Source organism: Panthera pardus, unplaced genomic scaffold, assembly GCF_024362965.1.
Source record: "Panthera pardus isolate Hobbes unplaced genomic scaffold, ASM2436296v1 HiC_scaffold_17, whole genome shotgun sequence".
In the NCBI taxonomy this organism is placed as follows: Eukaryota; Metazoa; Chordata; class Mammalia; order Carnivora; family Felidae; genus Panthera; species Panthera pardus.
Genome location: NW_026526732.1, coordinates 108,186,373 through 108,207,619, shown reverse-complemented (window position 1 = coordinate 108,207,619; position 21,247 = coordinate 108,186,373). Strand labels below are relative to the sequence as shown.

The 21,247-nt window shown below is 45.5% G+C and overlaps 2 protein-coding genes across 12 annotated transcripts in view; both read left to right on the top strand.

Annotated features, from left to right (window-relative positions):
- The window catches only part of ZKSCAN8 (zinc finger with KRAB and SCAN domains 8), a 31,792-nt gene extending 21,373 nt beyond the window's left edge, over positions 1-10,419 (top strand). For 4 of the 5 annotated variants that reach the window (XM_019437073.2, XM_019437074.2, XM_019437071.2 and 1 more), the window contains one exon: positions 511-6,782. In XM_019437073.2, coding sequence (XP_019292618.2) covers positions 511-1,472 — 962 coding nt within the window. In that variant the 3' untranslated portion in view covers positions 1,473-6,782. Of the gene's footprint in view, positions 1-510; positions 6,783-9,846; positions 9,995-10,097 lie in introns of those variants that run through there. The other variant, XR_008423128.1, reaches the window with a different exon arrangement.
- LOC109259446 (zinc finger protein 239-like) overlaps positions 9,890-21,247 on the top strand; it is a 32,095-nt gene continuing 20,737 nt past the window's right edge. For 3 of the 7 annotated variants that reach the window (XM_019437094.2, XM_053905372.1, XM_053905373.1), the window contains exons 1-3: positions 9,890-9,994; positions 17,962-19,038; positions 20,611-20,717. In XM_019437094.2, the coding sequence (XP_019292639.1) occupies positions 18,020-18,829 (810 nt within the window). In that variant the 5' untranslated portion in view covers positions 9,890-9,994; positions 17,962-18,019 and the 3' untranslated portion in view covers positions 18,830-19,038; positions 20,611-20,717. The other 4 variants (XM_019437092.2, XM_019437096.2, XM_019437095.2 and 1 more) reach the window with 2 other exon arrangements.

Below are 21,247 nucleotides of genomic sequence, written 5' to 3'. Positions count from 1 at the left end.
GAAAGACATTCTTAAGTTTAAACTCAGGAACTAACAGAGAAAAACAGTGCTGGCCCATGGACTTTTATTCTCTGGTCCAGGGCTTACTCTGGGTACTGTTCTGTCTGCCAGTGGGAGTCCTCTGCTCCCAGCCCTGTGGGACTTTCGGGCCTGTCGTGCTCCTCCCTGTCAGTGCCAGGGTTTTTCCCATTCCTGTCCTGTTAGGTCATTCACTACGTCTGTATTCCTACCCACTCCCCAGCTGCCCCTCAGGTGGTCCCTTCCCTGCCTTCGTGCCTCCCAACAGCCCTCCTTGTTCATGGCCTTTCTTCCCCATTTGGCTTGTGGTACTTCTGCTTGGCCCTGTTCTCATCTCCCTGGATTATGATAGCAGCTTGGAGACAGATGGAAGCTGTGTGATTGCTGGTAGTTTTTCCCTGTGTGTTTTCCTTTTCCCTTACATTCTATTCCTTTCTAACATGGAGAATAGAAAGTGACACTGGCTTGATGTTTATCACATTTTAATTTCAGGTGGTGAGACCAGGAGTGAGAACAGGGAATTAGCTTCGAAACAGGTAATATCTACTGGAATCCAACCACATGGAGAGACAGCTGCCAAATGCAACGGGGATGTTATCGGGGGTCATGAGCGTGGAGAAGCCCGAGATCTTCTGGGCAGATTAGAGAGGCAGCGGGGAAATCCCACCCAGGAGAGACGGCATAAATGTGACGAATGTGGGAAGAGCTTTGCCCAGAGCTCAGGCCTTGTTCGCCACTGGAGAATCCACACTGGGGAGAAACCCTATCAATGTAACGTGTGTGGGAAAGCCTTCAGTTATAGGTCAGCCCTTCTTTCCCATCAGGATATCCACAACAAAGTAAAACGCTATCACTGTAAGGAGTGTGGTAAAGCCTTCAGTCAAAACACAGGCCTGATCCTGCACCAGAGAATTCATACTGGGGAGAAGCCATATCAGTGCAATCAGTGTGGGAAGGCTTTCAGTCAGAGTGCAGGCCTCATTCTGCACCAGAGAATCCACAGTGGGGAGAGACCCTATGAATGTAATGAGTGTGGGAAAGCTTTCAGTCATAGCTCTCACCTCATTGGACATCAGAGAATCCACACGGGAGAGAAGCCCTATGAGTGTGAGGAGTGTGGGAAAACCTTCAGGCGGAGCTCACACCTCATTGGCCATCAGAGAAGCCACACTGGGGAGAAACCCTACAAATGCAATGAGTGTGGGAGGGCCTTCAGTCAGAAGTCAGGCCTGATCGAACATCAGAGAATCCACACTGGAGAAAGACCCTATAAATGTAAAGAATGTGGGAAAGCCTTCAATGGGAACACTGGCCTCATACAGCATCTGAGAATTCACACAGGGGAGAAGCCCTATCAATGTAATGAGTGTGGGAAGGCCTTTATTCAGAGGTCAAGTCTCATTCGGCATCAGAGAATCCACAGTGGAGAAAAATCTGAATCCGCAGGAGTTTAGGGAAAAAACTACAGTCCTAGTGTGGGCATTATTCAGAATTAGAGAATCCACATGCTGGTGAGAGGTCTTTCAGTGCAAGCGAAAAGCCAGAAACTTTGTCATCACTACAACCTTAACGTAGGATCAGAATCGATAGCGGTGGCAGAGTTTGCATAGCTCTTCAGTAGTTTGGGCCGGTTCCTTGATGCAGGTGGATCAGCTTGACTGTCTTAGGAGGTGTCTGATGGAGTGGAGCTCCTGCTGGCCTGATGCATCCTTTAGAAACACAGTAGCAGCTGAGCAAGTGGCCGGTGGTGGAGGCACTTAATTCTGTCTTGCGGGTGGGTAGCTGTAGGTGTGAGAGAGGCTCCTCCCGGTTCCTCTGCTTCTTCCCATCTCCTGTGATCTCCTTCCCCCACTGATTCCCCGGCAGGCGCACTTGTTATCCCGATCTGATCTGAGAAGCTACTTTAGAGTTTGAAGCAGCCTCCCTGTGAGACTTGTATTTGTATTTAGCTTTCTAAGAACCTAGTTCTAGGGAAATTTTTACAGACACATAACGTATTTATGCTTAAGTGTGCGTGTTCTTTTATTCCAACGTTCCTGATAGTGGAAAACCGTATTCCCACGCAAACTCAGAATGCTATATTTTTAACAGCACTCCAGCATTTTCCTTCATATATCACCTTCACTGACTCCTCTGAGTCACTGAGCATCCATACGTGTCCTCCACCACCCCCACCCCCAGCACCTGTGTCAGCAAAAGAAGTGATGTTTGTGGGAGTGAAGCAGAGAAGGAGGTGAGTGGAGACCCAGCCTGGCTGCTCTCGAGCTTGGGTGGTTGTACCTTTGGATGACTTCCGGCTCTCTTTTCCACCTTCCCACTGTATGCCGTGGTGCACAGAGGTGTGGACACTGTTCCAGTTATAGCATCGCGTGGGCGAAAGGGGAGACAGGTGCTTGAAGACTTAAAATCCTTACAGAGAACGTGCACTCATCCCTTCTGGCCCATTACAGTCCTGCCCTCTCAGGTTCCTGTCAGTCTGCACAAACCCCTGACTGGATGGTCTGTCACTGCTGTCATTGCCTTCGTCCCCCTTCCTCAGATGGCCTTAGCACCTCACCCTTCATTCTCCATCTGTCTCTTGCCATTAGCTTTATAAATGCACAGCGGTGATCTGTCGAATACCTCACCCCACAGTTCCTCACCGTTCTGAATTCATCTGTAAGCTAGCGGAAACACAATATTAACTCATTACCGGGCACCGTCTTTCTCCTTTGAGGCTTTCCATATACCAGGGGCTATTGTATAAAGTAACAAGGCTGTTTTAAGCAGCACACCAGAACCTGTGCATCCGAACACGGTCTGCCCTTTCAATTTGGCGGTCCGGGTTGTTGCTGTAGCGGTACCACTCCTCCCAACATTTGGAAGACTTCTAGTCTTGAATAGTATCTCGTTTTGGACCATTACCCACTTGTTCACCAGACTTGGAGTTGAGTCATTTTTGGCTTTTTTTCCAAAGTCAGCTTCAAAATGGGAATTGATTCCATTAATCCTATGCCGAAGAATATGCTACACATTCTGAAGAAAACGCCAGGAGAATTGACACAACTTCACGCTGACTGTTCTGAACAGGGACAGCAGTTACTAATCATGTTATTTTAAGATTGGTGTTTTTAAAAACCAGTCGTAAAATCTTTCATTGTAAAGGTCCAACTTTTATATCATAAATTCCTTCCCTATAAAATCCCTTCTGTATCCCGCTATGGCCCACCCTGACCACTGACAACATCAAGGTTGTTCTGCCTATTTCATTGAGCCATTGATACCCACCTGTCACAGGTCATGCTTGGTTTCCTTGGTTAACTGTTTCTATTTTCTTTTTTTTTTTTTTAAGTTTATTTATTTTGAGAGAGAGAGAATCCCAAGCAGGCTCAGCACTGCCAATGCAGAGCCCAATGCAGGGCTTGAACTCCTGAACTGTGAGATTATGACCTGAGCTGAAATCAGAAGTCAGACAATTAGCTGACTGAGCCACCCAGGTACCCCTCCTTGGTTAACTTTTTCAAAATAGTGCTTTCCATTATCCTTTATTTTCTTACTCTTTTTTTTTTTTTTTTTGGACTATAGATTCCCTTGCATTTGAAGGGAATTCCATTCCTCATTCTCTTGTACTTGAAATTTCAAGACACCAGGAATAAATCTGGTCTCTAGATCCTTGTTCTCTGCGTACCCTCTGTAAGACACGAACTCTGCCTGAGGCCAGTGCTGCCCACATGCGGGTCTTACAGGATGGAGTCACTGTCCGAGGGAAGATACGTGCACACGTGCACAGTCTCCCAGGCGGTTGAGGGGAGCACTTGTCCAGTGAGGGCTCTTAGAGTAACGTGTTGAAATGACTGTAGGCACACCAGCTAACATCTCTTTACTACAGTAATGTGTAGCCATGCTATGCATTAAATCCATAATTACTAAGCATCTGGCCGAATTCAGAGGAAAGATGTGCCCTGAAAGATCAGTGTTCTGGAAAGAATAAGGACAGACTGGGACCTGAAGGAACTATTGAAGCTGGTTCAGCTGCATCCAGAAATAGCCACATGGTGTAAGAAGGTAGAAAAGGCTGTTGTTTATTTGGGGCACACATAGAAGGCCATCCTTGGTCTCTGCTAATCACTGCACCAGAATGTGGTTGCTCCATCTTTATGACCTTGTTTTGAGCTCTTAACTGAGTGATGTGTGCTAAATTCCTTTATATCCTGCAGATTCTATTTTTATGCTCTTCATCTGAAATGAACTGTTCACCAATACCTTCTCCCATCATGATCTTCTCATTTTAGGACCTGGCATGATAAAGTGGTTCTTCTGTCACTCTGCTGCCATCCAGCATAGTCCTAGGAGAGGTGTCTCAGGCTTCAAAGGTTTACTCCATTGAGCAAGTGGCAGTGCTAGAATGTGGTGGATGATTGCCATACACAGCAGTTAGCTTTACTCTTGGTTCTGAGACTCGAAATAGTAATAGCTGACATTTATTAAGTACGTACTGTGTGCCAAGCTCTATACTAAGTGTTTCTCATGGTTATGACACACATTATATCTTGCATTTTATAGATGAGGAAATAAGCTTAGAGAAGTGAGTGAGTTGACCAAGGTCATGTAGCTGGGAAATGACAGAGCAGGGGCTCTGCCCAACAGTGTCAGATTCTGGAGCCTGTGCTGCTGACCACTGTGCTGTATTGTCTCTAATGAGCACACTGGCCCTGGCCAGCCATTGGAAAATCCAGTGTCCCTGGCCATTGGATAGGTAGCTACTGGGGAAGGGAATGCATAGTGGTACAGCACTGTGTAGTGCAGTTGATTGAAAATGTCATTTTGATTGATGATTCTATCTTTAAATGCTGATACTTTTGATGCTTTGTAGTATTAGAAAGCTAAATTGTACAAGTAAAGCATGTTTAAAAGAGTAACTGGCAGGATAAAGCAATAAGGTACAGATTCGAGTACATTTCTCTAAACTGCCCCAAGGAAGTAGAATTGTGGGGGGAAATGAAATACCCATGCGCCCAGCCAGGCATATGGTCTGTTGGGATGACAGTAGTTAAGTTTACCTACAGCGTAAAATGTGGAAAACCTTCAACTTCACTGCCCATATCCAGCTACCATTCTGTTTTTCTTGTCATTCATGATCTTTCAAACATGTCATCCATCCATTGTTCAACCCCATTTTCTCATTAATATATTCTTAAAACTTCTTATTGGCTTATGTACTCAGCATGCCACTGAAGTGTCCTATGGACAAATATCAATGCCTTTTCTAAGTTCTTGTCCTGTTTTGTTTTGTTTTTGAGAGAGAGAGAAAGCGAGCATATGAGCAGGAGAGGGGCAGAGAGAGAATCCCAAGCAGGCTCTGCACTGTCAACAGGGAGCCCAATGTGGGCCTCAAACTCAAGAAACTTGAGATCATGACCTGAGCCGAAAGCAAGAGTTGGACGCTTAACTGACTGAGCCACCCCCAGGCGCCCCTTGTCCTTGACCCATATTTCGCACTGTTGAGTAGGGACCCTGCATCTCAGGAATTCTTTTCTTTGGCTTGTGGGATCTTTTTTGATCATTTTCCTCCTAATTTTTAGCTTTTCTTTATTAGTCTTTTTTCTCCACTGAAAATAATCTCCATGTCTTGGTTTTATCCAGTATTTTTTCTGTATTTGCTTCTATTTATCTATTTTGATTATTTGCACTTAACTTCCGTATTTCAGTACTTTAATTATTTACCACCCTATGGGTCAGTTACCTACATAATTTGATATTTGGGAACAGAACTCCTCACTCTTGTCCCCCAGCCTACATTTTTCTTTTAAATAGGCATTATTGCTTAGCTTCTTTACCCTGAATAGACTCACTGCCCTTCATATTTCTTTATTTTTTTTTTTTTTAAAGTAGGCTCCACGCTCAGGGTAGGGCTCAAACTCATGACCCTGAGATCGTGTCCTGAGCTCCTCAGGCGCCCTGCCCTGTCTTGGAGTTGTCCTTTAGTCTTTTTCTGCTCTTCACTGTACGTGTCTCAAATGTTGCTGAGTCATTCCAGTTCTCCGTTTTCTCCTTGAGGCTGGATCTTTTACATTTCTGTCATCCCCTGCAGCCTTCTGCAGAGCCATGTCATCTGAGGCCCCAGCTGTTGTAATTCTTAATTTCTAGTGTCCTTGCTTTCAAGACCCCCTTCAGTAACGCTTCTAAGGTGATCCTCCTCAAAATTCATTTTCGCTCAGAAACACTCAGCAGATGATTGCTGTCCCAGCAGCGGTGTTCCAGGTTCTCCCATGTTTTGCCCTTCATGTTTCACCTGCCTCAGCCTAATTCTCTGGCATACTCACCTTGACTCTTCTTATTCAAACTTCCGTGGCCTTCCACTGCTGTTTTACAAGCCCTTGCCTCCGTGCCTTTCTCATGCAATTTCTTTTGTTTGGATTGGTGTTTTTTTTTTTTTTTTTTTTTGGCCCCACTTCTTAGGCATCCATATCTTCAAAGCCTAGCTTCTTTATATCTTCGAGTGGGCTCTCCCTGACTTCACCTCACACTGAGACCTCCCTTGTTCTGTGCTGCCTCAGCACTTACCCTTTGAGTTTGTACTGTGGTCCACGCACTTACTAATATGTTGCTTTGTAATTATTTTCTAGCTCTCTGTATTGTAGTTTCACATTTGTATTTATTTTCAGAATTAAATTGTAAGCTCCTTGAGGGCAGGAATAACTTTTACATTTGTATCTCTGCACCCCCTAGTGCCTAGTACAGTGCTGAGCACACAGTAGGTGTTTAATAAATGCTTGTTGAATCGTTGTGTGGATTATTTATGGAGTTCTATAATTGCCTGTACCTAAGACTAAAAAATCCAACTTCAGGGGAATATATGTGAAAACTGAAATAAGAAGCTCTCCATTTGGCCAAATTTATTCTTTAAGGAAGAAAATAGGAATAGTAAACTCTAAAGATTACTGTGTTAAAGTTATTGTTGCAAAAATGCTGCAGAATAGACTTTTGTATCTGACGTTAAATCAGTGGTTTTCAACTGGAGAAAATTGGCAGTGTCTGGAGATAGCTCCGGTTCTGTCATCGGTGGACAGGTGGGATGCTACTGGCATCTGGCAGATAGAGGTTAAGGACACTGTAGACACCTTGCATGCACACACAGCCCCCACAACAACAAAAATTATCTGGCTTCATATGTTTAATTGGGCCAAAGTTGAGAAGCCCTGGGCTGGACATACTTAAGGTATATAGGAGAAAGAAGAGCTAGGAATTCTAGCATCGCAATTAGAAAAATTAGCTATGGCAAGGTTTAAAAGAACCCTGTTATATATATTTTAGAGTATGTAAGATTAGAAAAGAAAAAGCCTTAATGTTTGGAGTTCACAGCAATATACACATCAGGGTGATGGTAAACCATAAAATGGTTGATAATAATGTTCTAAGGTTGCTTTCAGGGTCAGATCTGCCTCCCTCATTATACCAAGTACCAGGTGTTACAGGACTACAGTCTGGTTTCGTTTTATAGAATCAAAGATAATACTTAGGGCGCTATCCCTTTAGCAGGGGGCCGGTAACATATAAAAGACGTAGCTTTGGAGACAACACATAACCTTCAACAGTCCCTTTGGTAGCGGCTAGGCAGGATTAACTACTCCAAGGAAATCAAGCCAGAATGCAGTCAGAGTTTGCCAAGTAAAACATACCCACTTAAGTTTTTAACAGAGTATTACTCTCACCTAAGAAGGCAAATATGTAGAAGAAAATGTGATTTCCTAAATTAGTTTTAAAAAACCTTTTAAGAACCTTCATCTTTCTCATCATTAAGTAGTTCAATGGCACTTAAACAGGTTTAAAAAGTATCAACTCGAGTTAGAAAATCGGTTTCAATGTGTAGTTCACCAAAGAAATCACTGCATTGCTCTGTTGTGTTTAATTATTCATAGTCTATAGAATGCTAGGCTTGGAAGTGACCTTTGAGATCATTTCCCAACCCATTCTGCAAAGGGAGGTCCACAAAGGCCCGGCGACCACTGGGTCGCCCATTAAGGTTTGTGGTGCAGGTAGAAGAGAATCCAGGCTTCCTGATGCTTTGCCCATTTCTTTTCTGACTGGTTATGCGCTCAGGTCTGACCCTTGTTCTTGTATGTTCTTAATTTTTACCCCGCCAGGGGGTGGATCCGTACTTTGAGCCTCCAACTGTAATGTTTCATTCTAGGAGTTACTCCTTTCATCAGTTTGTATGTCCATACAAGTATACTGACTCGGTGTCTTGGGTTAAATTCTTCCATTAAGGCCAGTTGGTGTCCCAGTCAAGTTTTGAAAGCCCCGCCCTCCTGGGCCTGTTCCCTAATCTTCAACACAAGGAGCGGCTCTGGCCTTCTGATCGTCAAAGATAAAGCCCTGAGCACCTGCACTCCCGCGGGGCGGTTTGGGGGATCCTTCAGGGTCCCCCTGGAGATTCTGCCTTTCCCGGCCGCGGTGTCTTCAAATTCCAAGATTCCAGAGTCGTCCGTTCTACAACTGGACAGAATCAGCAAAGGGAAAGCACCTCTGTGAGCGACGGGGTCTCGGATCGGCCTCCCGCGGACCACCCGGGGCGGCGGCGCTCCAGGATTGGGCTGGTGGAGGGCCCGCCCGGAAGTGTCGAGAGGGCCGCCCCGGAAGTGCCGGGACTTCCGGCTCGCGGGCGGCGGTGGCAGCGATTACGCTGCTAGCGCTCACCTGCAGACTCGAGTCCCGCGTCCGAGCGGAGGACGCGGGAGTCTGGCCGGCCGCCCCTCCGGCCGCGGACCCGACGCCCCAGCGCGGCCCGGTCTTTCCCACGGCCTCCCGAGATTTATGCAGCCGCCGTGACCACGTGCACCCCTGGTAGCTGTGGTGTAGCCCCCAGCCGACCCTCGGCCCGCCTCTCTGAACAGATGGGGAAACTGCGGAGGACTGGAAATACGCCCTTGGGGCAGGCTTCCTCTGCCACCCGGGTGCCCGGGACGTTTCCTGGTGCGTGCGGATACACTTGGGCTGCAGCTTGGCCCGTGGGGCCGGTGCCCGGCTCTCGGCAGCCGCTGTCCCACCCGCGCGGCCTGCGGCGCTGCCTGGCCTGCGGTGCCCTGCGGCAGGGGCGAGTCGGGGCACCGGCCCCACCGGCTGCCCAGCCTGGGATCGGACACGCGACCTAGCAGATCAGCCCCTTGCTTGACACTGCGTTTTTTCTCCCGCCCCTCACTAGTTAGTGTGACAGCTATGGCAGTCTTTGCTTTTTCTTTGAGTAAGATAGTGTTTCTTTTACAAAAGAAGGGCAACGAAGAGGAGACCCGTAAGAGGAAGCTTACTGAATCGCAGACTCTAATGCGTGGCAGCATTAGAGGAGCTGTTTTCTCTGCTTTCAAGAATTCTGTTACTAGAAAACTTGTTCTGGGCCGGCTCCAGCTCAGTTGACACTGGCTGAGGCCAGTTCCTGACCTTTAGGGGCGTGGCGTGGGGCGGGGGGGGGGGGCGGATCAATGAGAAAGTGGCTGAGTTGGATGAAACCAGACAGCAGGAAGGGAAGGGAGAAGTATTTATTAAGTCATCGTAAACGTTTAGTCTCTTAGGGATGTTGTTTTCCATTTTGGGGGCCTATAGGTCTAAACCTGTGATGTGGCCAAATCACTTAATCTCTCTGTGTCTCTATTTCCTCATATGTAAATGAGGATGACAAAAGCACCTGCCTAGAATTGTTATCATGATTACATGAACGGTACCTGATAACAAAAGTTGTATCTAGATATTGTCATTATTTTTCTCCATACCTGTCTTAACTGGTCTGCTCTAATGATTCGTTTGTTTATACAGTGATACATTCATAATTTCATGTGTTTAATTTTTTTTTTTCAGGTCCCAGCTCTTGCACAGTCAAGAAGTAATCTAGCAAGAAATATCAGCCCTGGGAGCCAAGGGAGGGAGAATCACTGTCTCCAACTCCTACCCAGGAACGCACCATTAAAATCTCAACTATAGGAACCCTTTATCCCACGAGAGGGTTGTAAGTATTAAACTTTGACATTCTGTAGTTTTCTGAAGATTCTACAATAAGGCACCTGAGAAGACTCTTTTTTTTTTAAGTTAACATAACAATATCAATGTAGGTGTGCTGTTATGAACCCTCAGCAGAATCTGCTTCAAAGTGAGGGTAGAACAAGAGGGCACCCGGCTCACCTGCCATTTCCACAGTATGTTATTGATAAAGAATTCTGTCTTTGCTGCCTGTTGTCTGAGACAAGCTGTATTCTGTTTTTTTGTGTGTCTTTGACTCTGCTTAAGGTGGTTTTGTTATTTTACCTTGCAGGAATTTTGATTCTTTGTATTGCTTTCAAATTTATCAGTCTTTTCATTTATAGCCTCTGGATTTGGGCTTATAATTAGAAAGGCCTTCCTACTCTGAGGTTATTAAAGACTTCTCCCACATTTTCCTCTGGTACGTTTATAGTTTTCATTTATAACATTTGAAACTTTGATTTAGGGGCGCCCGGGTGGCTCAGTCGTTTGAGCATCCGACTTCAGCTCAGGTCATGATCTCGCAGTCTTTGAGTTCAAGCCCCACGTTGGGCTGTGTGCTGACAGCTCAGAGCCTGGAACCTGCTTCAGATTCTGTGTCTCCCTCTCAATCTCTACCCCTCCCCCGCTTACACTTGGTCTCTCTCTCCCTCTCTCTGTCAAAAATAAATAAACATTAAAAAAATTAAAAAAATGTTTTAAAATAAATAAATAAAACTTTGATTTATTTGGAATATTGACCTGTATATAGACTGAGGAAGGAATCCAATTTAACATTTTTCCAGATGATTACCTAGTTCTCACCATACATTTATTGAGGAGTCTACTCGTCTTTTTCTTACTGATTTAGTACCTTTTTTCTCTGCTAAATTTCTCCCTCTGATTGCATCTATTTCTGGACTTTCTGTTCTGTGCCATTTGTCTGTCTCACCACTATCACACTGCCTCACTGAGGCTTTGTAATATGTTTATGATCACTTAGGAAAAGTGCTCCTTCATTGCCCTCCTTTTCAGAGTTGTCCCAGGGAGTCTTGCTTGTTTACTTACTTGTCTATGTGAACGTTAAAATCTATTTACAAAAAAGTTGGTATTTTTATTGGAATAGTATTAAATTTACAAATTAAGAAGTTGTTTCTGAGTGCAAAGTGGAGGGATTTTAGGACTGCAATCGATCTGGGTTCAAATTTCATCTGTCTCCTTTTTTTTTTTAAGCTTTCTGCTTTTTATTTATTTGCTTATTTTACTTTTTTTAAGATTTTATGTAAGTTGAAGTTAGCTAACATATAGTATAGTATTGGTTTCAGGAGTAGAATTTACTGATTCATCACTTACATGCAACCCAGTGCTCATCACAAGTGTCCTCCTTAATGCCCATCACCCATTTAGCCCATCCCCCCCCTCCCCAAACCCCTCTAGCAACCCTCAGTTCTCAGTATTTAAGAGTCTCTCATGGGGGAGCCTGGTTCGCTCAGTTGGTTAGGTGTCTGACTTCAGCTCAGGTTATGATCTCACAGTTCGTGGTTTGAGCCCCACGTCTGGCTCTGTGCTGACAGCTCAGAGCCTGGAGCCTGCTTCAGATTCCCTCTCTCTCTCTCTCTCTCTCTCTCTCTCTCTCTCTCTCTCTCTCTCTCTCTCTCTGCCCCTCCCCCGCTTGTGCTCTGTCTCTCTCAAAAATAAACATTAAAAAATTTAAAAAAAAATAGTCTCTCGTGGTTTGTCTCCCTCTCAGTTTTTATCCTATCTTTTTAGGTTTTGGGGGCTTTTTTGTTTATTTTGAGAGAGAGTGAGAGAGAGCATGGGCAGGGGAGCAGCAGGGGGAGAGAGAGAGAGAGAGAGAGAGAGAGAGAGAGAGAGAGAGAGAGAATCCCAAACAGGCTCCATGCTGTCACTGCAGAACCAGTTGCCAGCCTCAATCCCACAAACCAGGAGATCATGAGCTGACCCGAAAACAAGAGTTGGATGGTTAACCGACGAAAACACCCAAGCGCCCCTCTCTTACTTTCTTTTCCCTTCCCTTCCCCTGTGCTCATCTGTTTTGTTTCCTGAATTCCACATGTGGGTGAAATCGTATGTGGTATTTGTCTTTCTCTGACTCGTCTGCTTTATTAGTTGTCCAACCAAAAAATTTATCTGCTTTTCAGTTTTCTTACACATGAGAGGAGGAGCATAACGTTTTATTTGCGGGATTAAAGGCGATAAAAGGTGCAAAATACCTTGTTTGAAGTAAAAACCTTGTTTGTCGGCCAGCTCAGGGACCACTGAGGAAGAAGCCTCCGGGGCCCTAGAGCGGCCGCAAAGTGAGGGCAGCAGGGATCTGCGGAATTCGAGGGCTCTGCCCCTTCCGGCGCCGTACTCACGTCGGAAGTGCAGGTGTGGGGTCCGGTTTCGGAGCTGGGGGCCTGTTCGCTCCCTGGTCTCGGCTGACCACCACCCTGGCCTCCGCCTGCTTTCTCGCGCCCCTGCCGCTCTTCCTTTGCTCCCTTGCCCTGCCCCTCCCCTTCCCCCTCCTGCCGCTCAGGCATGCGGAATAACAGAGACTCTGGGGCAGGGGGATGGGGGGAGGGGACCGCCCCGTCCTGGCCCCTGTATCCTCCCCTACCTCGTGTGTGTGTGTGTGTGTGTGTGTGTGTGTGTGTGTGTGTGTGTGTGTGCGCGCGCGCGCGCGCGCGCGTGCGCCACTCAGGGACACCTGGCAGTTTTGAGATGTTCCTGAGATCTTTTTGCCTCAAAGAAAAAAGCTAAATGAGCTACTCATGAAGATTCCTTTCTTTTGCTATTTTACATTTTTATTTATTTTTGGGAGCCAGCAGAGCATGAGAGGGGTAGGGGACAGAGAGAGAGAGAGAGGATGACACAGAATCTGAAGCAGGCTCCAGGTTCTGAGCTGTCAGCATAGAACCCGATGCGGGGCTCGAACTCGTAAACTGTGCGATCATGACCTGAGCCGAAGTCAGACGCTTAGCCGACTGAGCCCCTTAGGCGCCCCTCTTTTGCTATTGTATATTGCATTTTCTGCCCCCTCCCAGACTCTTCTGCTTAAAAGATGAGGGCACATGTCCCTCTTCTCACAGATTTCTTCAAAGTTAAAAGTGTTAACCCAGAGGTGTCTGATGACAGCCCAGAAAGGTATTTTGTACATACCCGTAGCTATCCGGTATGAGGAAGCCCATTGAGGCAGCGGCAGGATAGGATCATTCCAGTTTGAGCGAGCTGCAGACCTAAAGGGGTTTGGGTAGGACTAGGGATTCTTCCTATTTTCTTAATAAGAGCTGAGCAGCTTAGGCCACAGGCTTCCATGGGTAACCATGTTTCCTGGGTTCTGGGCAGGAGTTCATGTGCATGTGACCCCTGCCCTGAGTGAGCCTTTTTCACTGCTGCTAAGGAGCGACTGTTCAGAGAAACGTGATAGAACATCACTGAGAAATGATTCAGCCCAGCCATGGAGGGTAGTGTCCTGTGCCTGACTCGTGGGGAACTTCCACACCCCACCCCACAACAGGAGCAAGGAAATCAGAGGTTCAGAAAAGACACGTTTGTATGGAGAAACATTCAAAGATACAAGAAACTAATAAAAATTACCTATGGAAGTGGTAAATCAAGGGGAATCGGGGTGGAATGGAAACAAGACTTGTTTCTATATGTCGGGTTTTTTTCTTTAATGTTTGTTTATTTTTTGGGAGAGAGCACACAAGTGCACAAGAGTGGGGGCGGCGCAGAGAGGCAGGTACAGAGGATCCCAAGTGGGCTTCCTGCTAACAGCAGAGAACCCTCAGGGGGTCAAACTTGTGAACCAGGAGATCATGACCTGAGCCAAAGTTGGACACTTAACGGACAGCCATCCAAGTGCCCCTCTATATATCTTTTCAGAGGATTTTGATTTCTCTTTTTTTTTTTTCTTTGAGAGAGAGGGGCATGAACCATGAGATCATGACCTGAGCCAAAGTCAGATGCTTAACCACTGAGCCACCTACGCATCCTGACTTTTCAATTGTATATTATCTAGTCAAAAACATAGGCATACTTAAAAAAATTTTTTTAATGCTTATTTATTTTTGAGAGAGAGAGAGAGAGAGAGAGACAGAGCACAAGTGGGGGAGAGGCAGAGAGAGGGAGACACAGAATCGGAAGCAGGCTCCAGGCTCTGAGCTGTCAGCACAGAGCCGGCTGTGGGGCTCAAACACACGAACCATGAGATCATGACCCGACCCGAAGTCGGACGCTCAACTGAGCCACCCAGGCGTCCCAAACTTTTAAGTTTTTAAATTCAAGTTAATTAACGTACAGTGTTACAGTAGTTTCAGATGTATAATACAATGACTCGACAGTTCTATACAGTATTCTGTGTGCTCATCATGACAAATGCGCTCCTTTATCCCCATCACCTATTTAACCCATCCTCCCACTCCCTTTCATCTGGTAACTATCGCTTTGTTCTCTGTAATTAAGAATCAGTTTCTTGATTTGTCTCTCTTTGTTTTCCACTTTGTTCATTTGTTTCTTAATTCCACATAGGGGTGAAATCGTATGGTATTTGTCTATCTCTGTCTTGTTTTGCTTAGCATAATACACTCTAGTTCCATCCACATCATTGACGCTTGGGCTGCTTCCATATCCTGGCAATTGTCAATAATGCTGCAATAAATGTAGGGGTGCATGTATCCTTTTGAATTCGTATTTTTGTACTCTTTGGATAAATACGTAGTAGTGTAGTTGCTGGGTCTAAGGGAGTTCTATTTTTAACTTTTTGAGGAACTTAGACACTGTTTTCCAGAGTGGCTGCACCAGTTTGCATTCCCACCAGCAGTGCATGAGGGTTCCTCTTTCTCCACATCTTCACCAACACCTGCTGTTTCTTGTGTTATTAATTATAGCCATTCTGACAGGTCAGAAGTGGTATTTCATCATGGTGGTTTGTTTTAATGTTTTGTTTTTTTATTTTTTATTTTAATAAAAAAATTTTTTAACATTTATTTATTTTTGAGACAGAGAGAGAGCATGAACAGGGGAGGGTCAGAGAAAGAGGGAGGCACAGAATCTGAAACGGGCTCCAGGCTCTGAGCTGTCAGCACAGAGCCCAATGCGGGGCTTGAACCCATGGACCACGAGATCATGACCTGAGCCACCAGGCGCCCCATAATGTTTCTTTTTTTTTTTTTTTTTTTTTTAATTTTTTTAACGTTCATTTATTTTTGAGACAGAGAGAGACAGAGCATGAACGGGGGAGGGGCAGAGAGAGAGGGAGACACAGAATCCGAAACAGGCTCCAGGCTCTGAGCCATCAGCCCAGAGCCTGACGCGGGGCTCGAACTCACGGACCGAGAGATCCTGACCTGAGCCGAAGTCGGACGCTTAACCGACTGAGCCACCCAGGCGCCCCTAATGTTTCTTTTTTTGAGAGAGAGACAGAGTGTGATCAGGGGAAGGGCAGAGAGTGACAGAGACACAGAATCAAAGGCAGGCTCCAGGCTCCGAGCTCTCAGCACAGAGCCTGATGTGGGGCTCAAACCCACAGACCACGAGATCATGACCTGAGTTGAAATCAGACGGTTAACCGACTGAGCCACCCAGGCTCCCTCATCATGGTTTTGATTTGTATTTCCCTGATGATGAGTGGTGTTGAGCATCTTTTCATGTGTCTGTTTGCCATCTGTATGTCTTCTTTGGAGAAGTGTCTGTTCATGTTTTCTGCCCATTTAAAAAAAATTTTTTTTTAATGTTTATCTTTTGAGAGAGACAGAGCATGAGCAGGGGAGGGGCAGAGGGGAATGGAGACACAGAATCCGAAGAAGGATCCAGGCTCTGAGCTGTCAGCACAGAGCCAGACGTGGGGCTTGAACTCACAAACTGAGAGATCATGACCTGAGCTGAAGTTGGAGGCGTAACCTACTGAGCCACCCACACGTCCCTCTGCCCATTTTTTAATTGGATTATTTGTTTTTTGGATGTTGAATTTAAGTTCTTTATATACTTAGGATACTAACCCTTTATCTGATATGTCATTTGGAAATATCTTCTCCCATTCCATCGGCTGCCTTTTAGTTTTGCTGATTGTTTCCTTTGCTGTGCAGAAGCTTTTTATTTTGATGAGGTCCCTATAGTTCTATAGGAACTATAAGCCCCTATAGTTTTGCTTTTGTTTCCCTTGCCTCCGGAGACATACCTAGGAAGAAATTGCTATGGCTGATATCAAAGAGGTTACTGCTTATTTTCTTTACTAGGATTTTAACCATTTCCTGTCTCACGTTGAGGTCTTTGATCCATTTTGAATTTATTCTGGTGTAAGGTGTCAGAAAGTGGTCCAGTTTCATTTTTTTTTTTTTTTTTTGCATGTTGCTGTGCAGTTTTCCCAAGCATTTGTTGAAGAAACATTCTTTTTTCCACTGAATATTTTTTCCTGCTTTGTTGAAGATTAATTGATCATATAGTTGTGGGTTCATTTCTGGGATTTCTATTCTGCTCCATTGATCTATGTGTCTACTTTCTTGATCACTACAGCTTTGTAATATAACTTGAAGTCCAGAATTGTGATGCTTCCGGCTTTGCTTTGCTTTTCAAGATTGCTTTGGCTATTCGGGGTCTTTCGTGGATCCACGCAAATTTTAGGATTGTTTATACTAGTTCTGTGAACAATGATATTGGTATTTTGGTAGGGATTGCATTAAATGTGTAGATTGCTTTGAGTAAGTAGACATCTTAAAAATATTTATTCTTCCAATCCATGAGCATGAAATATCTGTCTATTTCTTTGTGATACATAAACACATTTTTAAAGTTTATTTTAAGTAATCTATACAACCAATATGGGACTCGAACTCACAACCTGAAGATCAGGAGTCCCATGCTCTTCTGACTGAGCCAGCCAGATGCCCCGCATAGACAGATTTTTAAGTAAAATTTTCAGAATAGTTTCTGTGCACGCTGGACATTTAGAGTTACAGAAAGATTGTGAAGATAGTACAGAGAGTCCCCATATACTTCATGCTTAACTGACTGACACTTAAATGACTGAGCCACCCAGGTCCCTCAGTGACCTTCACAGCTTCGAGGAGTTTTTTGGTAGAATGCCACTCAGTTGGGAGTTGACTGATTTTTTCTCATTACTATACTGAGGTTCTAGGTTTGGGGGAGGATGACCCCAGAGGCTAAGTGCCATTCTCATCTCATCGAGGGTGCACATCATCAGTTTATTATCGTTGAGACGTAAAACAATTTGTAAAGTGGAAAGAGGCAGAGAAGAGATAATTTGTGTAGTTTAAGCTTGCAGCAAGTTTTATCAAGTTTTCTGCCCAGAAGATAAGAGAGCGCACCACGCTGTCCACACAGGAGTCTGAAGGAGCCCCATTCTTTGGAGAGGCGAGGGGTCCGTTCTGTGACACTTGCACGGGATGCAAAGCATCCCTGTTGCTAAGGTGCTGTCACAGCAACGTCAGCGGCAGCAGCGGTGGTGGTAGCAACGGCCAGAGCTTTTATCCCCATGTTTCTCTTCCAGCCAAGCAGTGTGGACTTCTGTGTGCGTGGTAAAAACACAGCTGTCGGTGAGGCTGCTGTCACGTTTCCAAACTTGTTATCGGTTGAAGTTCTGGTTCTTTTCCTTCTGTATTTGTACAGTCCTTCGTCTGCTCTACTATCTACAAATCTCTTCAATTCCTGTCTTGTTTCCCGACTTAATTAAAGAGGTGAAAAGTCTTTTTAAGTAGGAACTAAGTATTATTTTGTAGTCACTTATATTCCAGATTCTGTGCTGTAGATACCATTATAAAGGGTAATTTTTAAATAGACGTTTGAGTCAGGTGTTCGTTCTAATAGCTGTGTGATAGGTTACTTTACAGACATTTGATTGGTGTGGCCCGGGTTTGTCAAGCACGTTTGAGGCTTCTAGTTAAGTCTGTGTCACATCCTATTGCTTTAGCAACAAGGAATAAATTACATTGAAACCTCTATGTGTTATTGTTTCAGAAGTCCAGGCCAGAGGCACGAACAAGGTGTCTATTCTGAAGGGAAGAATTCTGTAAGGATGGACCCCCACCAGCCGGTTGCCAGCTTACGGAAGGGGAGTACATCACAGGTTTCTGAGTGCGAGAAAACCTCTCGGTATGTGAACCAGGTTCAGAGGCGGGAGGACAGGCCCACGGAAGGGAGACGGTACGCCTGCAGTGAATGCGGGAAGAAGTTTGCCCAGAGCTCCGGCCTCGTCCGACATCGGAGAATCCACACCGGCGAGAAGCCCTACGAGTGTGGTCACTGCGGAAAAGCCTTCAGCGTGCGCTCCACCCTCACTGTGCATGAGAGAATCCACACTGGCGAGAAGCCCTACACCTGTAACGAGTGTACGAAAGGCTTCAGTGTGAGGGCACATCTGATCATACATCAGAGAATCCACAATGGGGAGAAACCGTATGAATGCAATGAGTGTGGCAAAGCATTTAGCGTGAGCTCAGACCTTATCAAACATCAGAGAATCCACTCTGGTGAAAAGCCCTATGAGTGCGACGAGTGTGGGAAAGCCTTCAGCGTGAGCTCCGCCCTCATTAAACATCAGAGAATCCACACGGGAGAGAAGCCGTATGAGTGCAAGGAGTGTGGGAAGGCCTTCTATGTGAACTCCGCCCTAATTAACCACCAGAGGATTCACTCTGGAGAAAAGCCGTACGCGTGTGGAGAATGCAGGAAAGCCTTCAGCCAGATCTCAACCCTAATTCATCACCAGAGAATCCATACTGGAGAGAAACCGTACGAGTGTGATGCGTGTGGGAAAGCTTTCCGTGGGAGTTCTAATCTTACTAAGCACCAGAAAATACACGCCAAAGGGAAGTGTCATCATTGATTTATGTGGCGAAGATATTCCAAAGGCCTTTTTTTTTGTATCAGGAGTTAACACTAAGAGAAGGGCATGGAAGAAGTCGATGTTTTAATTGATACTTGGTCCTTTAGAATATTGAAGAAGTGAGAAGTCCGTGAAAAGTGCTCCAGAATGACTAGTTAAAGCTCTGAAATCGCGTCGACTTCTGAGAATGCGCTTTCACAACTCACAAGGTAAGTCCCTTTAAATACATGTATACTGTAATGTAGTTTGTTTTGGTTTAGTAAGAGCAGATTTCAGCATTTCAAATATTTTTATTTTTCTCATGTGCAAACCTTCTGTTATTGTTGTTGTTGTATTATAGGTAAAACTTATTAAGTTTGAAATTGGAAGTAGTGTTGATTGGTGGGACGGGAACCACATATCCTCATTGTATCTGGAAATAGGAACTGATTGGTCTTCCTTCCTTTGCCTTTGCTGTACCTCCATGCTCTCAGGGGTGATTTGATGGGTTAGTGACCTCCTTGGCAGAGGGTAGACTGCCTTTGTTTTAGGTAGAAATCTAATAGATACTTTGTCAGGGTCATTCTTGCTTAGTCGGCAAAACCCCAGGACTCTTGACTTCCCGCAAAACCCCAGGACTCTTGACTTCCTGAGCCAGTAAATCCCTAAACTTGACTGAGCTTCCTGAACCAAAACAAACAAAAACAAAAAGCCTCTCTAAAAGTGTCAGGTGCTCCGATCCCTTGGATTTGGTGTTTCTCAAGTGTGGTGAGGGATTTAGGGATTTGCAGACTCAAGAGGTATGAGACTGGGCAAGCTTGGGAACTGTTGTTGAGTTGAGGATGATGGCATTGGTTTTAGGATGACTTTCAAGGATCTATTTGAGTGACTCCTTGAAGTTCGATGCCTCATATCAACCGGGAGAGCTCAGATTTGGGAAGTGGTACAAAGTTAATGAGTTCAGTCTGGAAAATGTCTTTGTCGTATCTGGAAATCCCAGTAGAACTGTTCATCAGAATGTACCCTAACTTTCTAATCCCGTCCCCAGACCTACACCCAAAAGTTACACGTGCATGTATGAAGCTCATGGAAGAGATCTGGACTTAAAAATTACTTTGTTACTATTTTTCTATATTAATAGTGATTTCTGATCCCTGGGTGTCAGGCCAGGAAATTCTTGTGAACCCTGAAACTAAACCACACGAGGTTCAAGATGAACACCAAAGTGATAGAAATTGCAGATTGATTGGGTCTGCAGTAGGACTCTGTGTTGTAAAGAGATACATAGTTTCCATGATTTCTCATGAGCATCTGAGGCAAGACAGCCCACAGACACACTGGACTCCGTGAAGCTTTGAGCCGACTCGTGCGGTCAGGCACTGAGGTCAGGGTTGCATGTGGAACACACAGCGTGAAGTCTGGTATTGAAGGCGTGCTTACCACTCTGCCCAGGTAAGTTTCAGTACGGATGTGGGGGCTGAAGGCAGAAAAGGTCCCGGTTTTGGAGCGCACACTGAGGAGACAGAACCTCGCCGAGGCATGGAGCGTGCTGGAGAGAGTAAGGCACATACTTACAGGCAGAAATGAAGGGCCTCAACAAAACACCAGGAAATTGTCTACGACATTGGGTCAAGGTGTGAATTCCTTTGTCCTGCTTCTTTCTGCCTTTTGACAGTTGAGGAAGACTGGTTTCTCCTCGCTCTGTCCCAGAGAAAGTTCCCTGCCATGCCATTTCTGTTCTGTTATCGTCAGTGTTTTTAGCCTTCACTTCTTTGGCCCCGACTGTCTCGGTCTGTCCCTAGGATGGAGGTTTGCAGACAGACTCTTCTGGGCGGAGAATACTCCTCTGAGATCAGCGCTGAAGTGATGCCATACCCCACCCCAAACCAGCACAACTGAATCCTAAGCAGTAAGTGGTGAGTGTCTTGAAGACTTCGAAGGGGGCAGACATTCTGGAGAAACACATTTCTTCTGCTGAAGAATGTAGTGGTAGGAGGGCAGGATCCATGTAACATGGTTATTCCTTGTGAGCTCAAAGTACAGTGTTGATGGTCACCTGCTGTGGGTTGGGCCTTGTGCCAGGTACTAGGAATACAAAGGTAACTGGAAAGAGCACCCCAGTCTTCAGGGGCCTCCCAGTCTACTTGGGGAGAAAGGTGCAGAGAGAAAACAGTAAATACAGCGAGAAAGCCACTGGGTTTGTACAGGCTACTTTGCACCGAAGGTGTGAGAACCACTCGTGGAACCACTGAAAAGGCCTCAGGAGGGTGAAATCTTAGAGGAAGAGTGAGTTCTTCGGCCCCAGGAAAAGGGATAAAGGAAGGGACTTTGGGAAAAGCATGTTGAAAAGTATGTGCCTGGGGGCACCTGGGTGGCTCAGTCGGTTAAGCGTCTGACTCCTGATACCGGCTCAGGTTGTGATCTCGTGGTCGTGAGTTC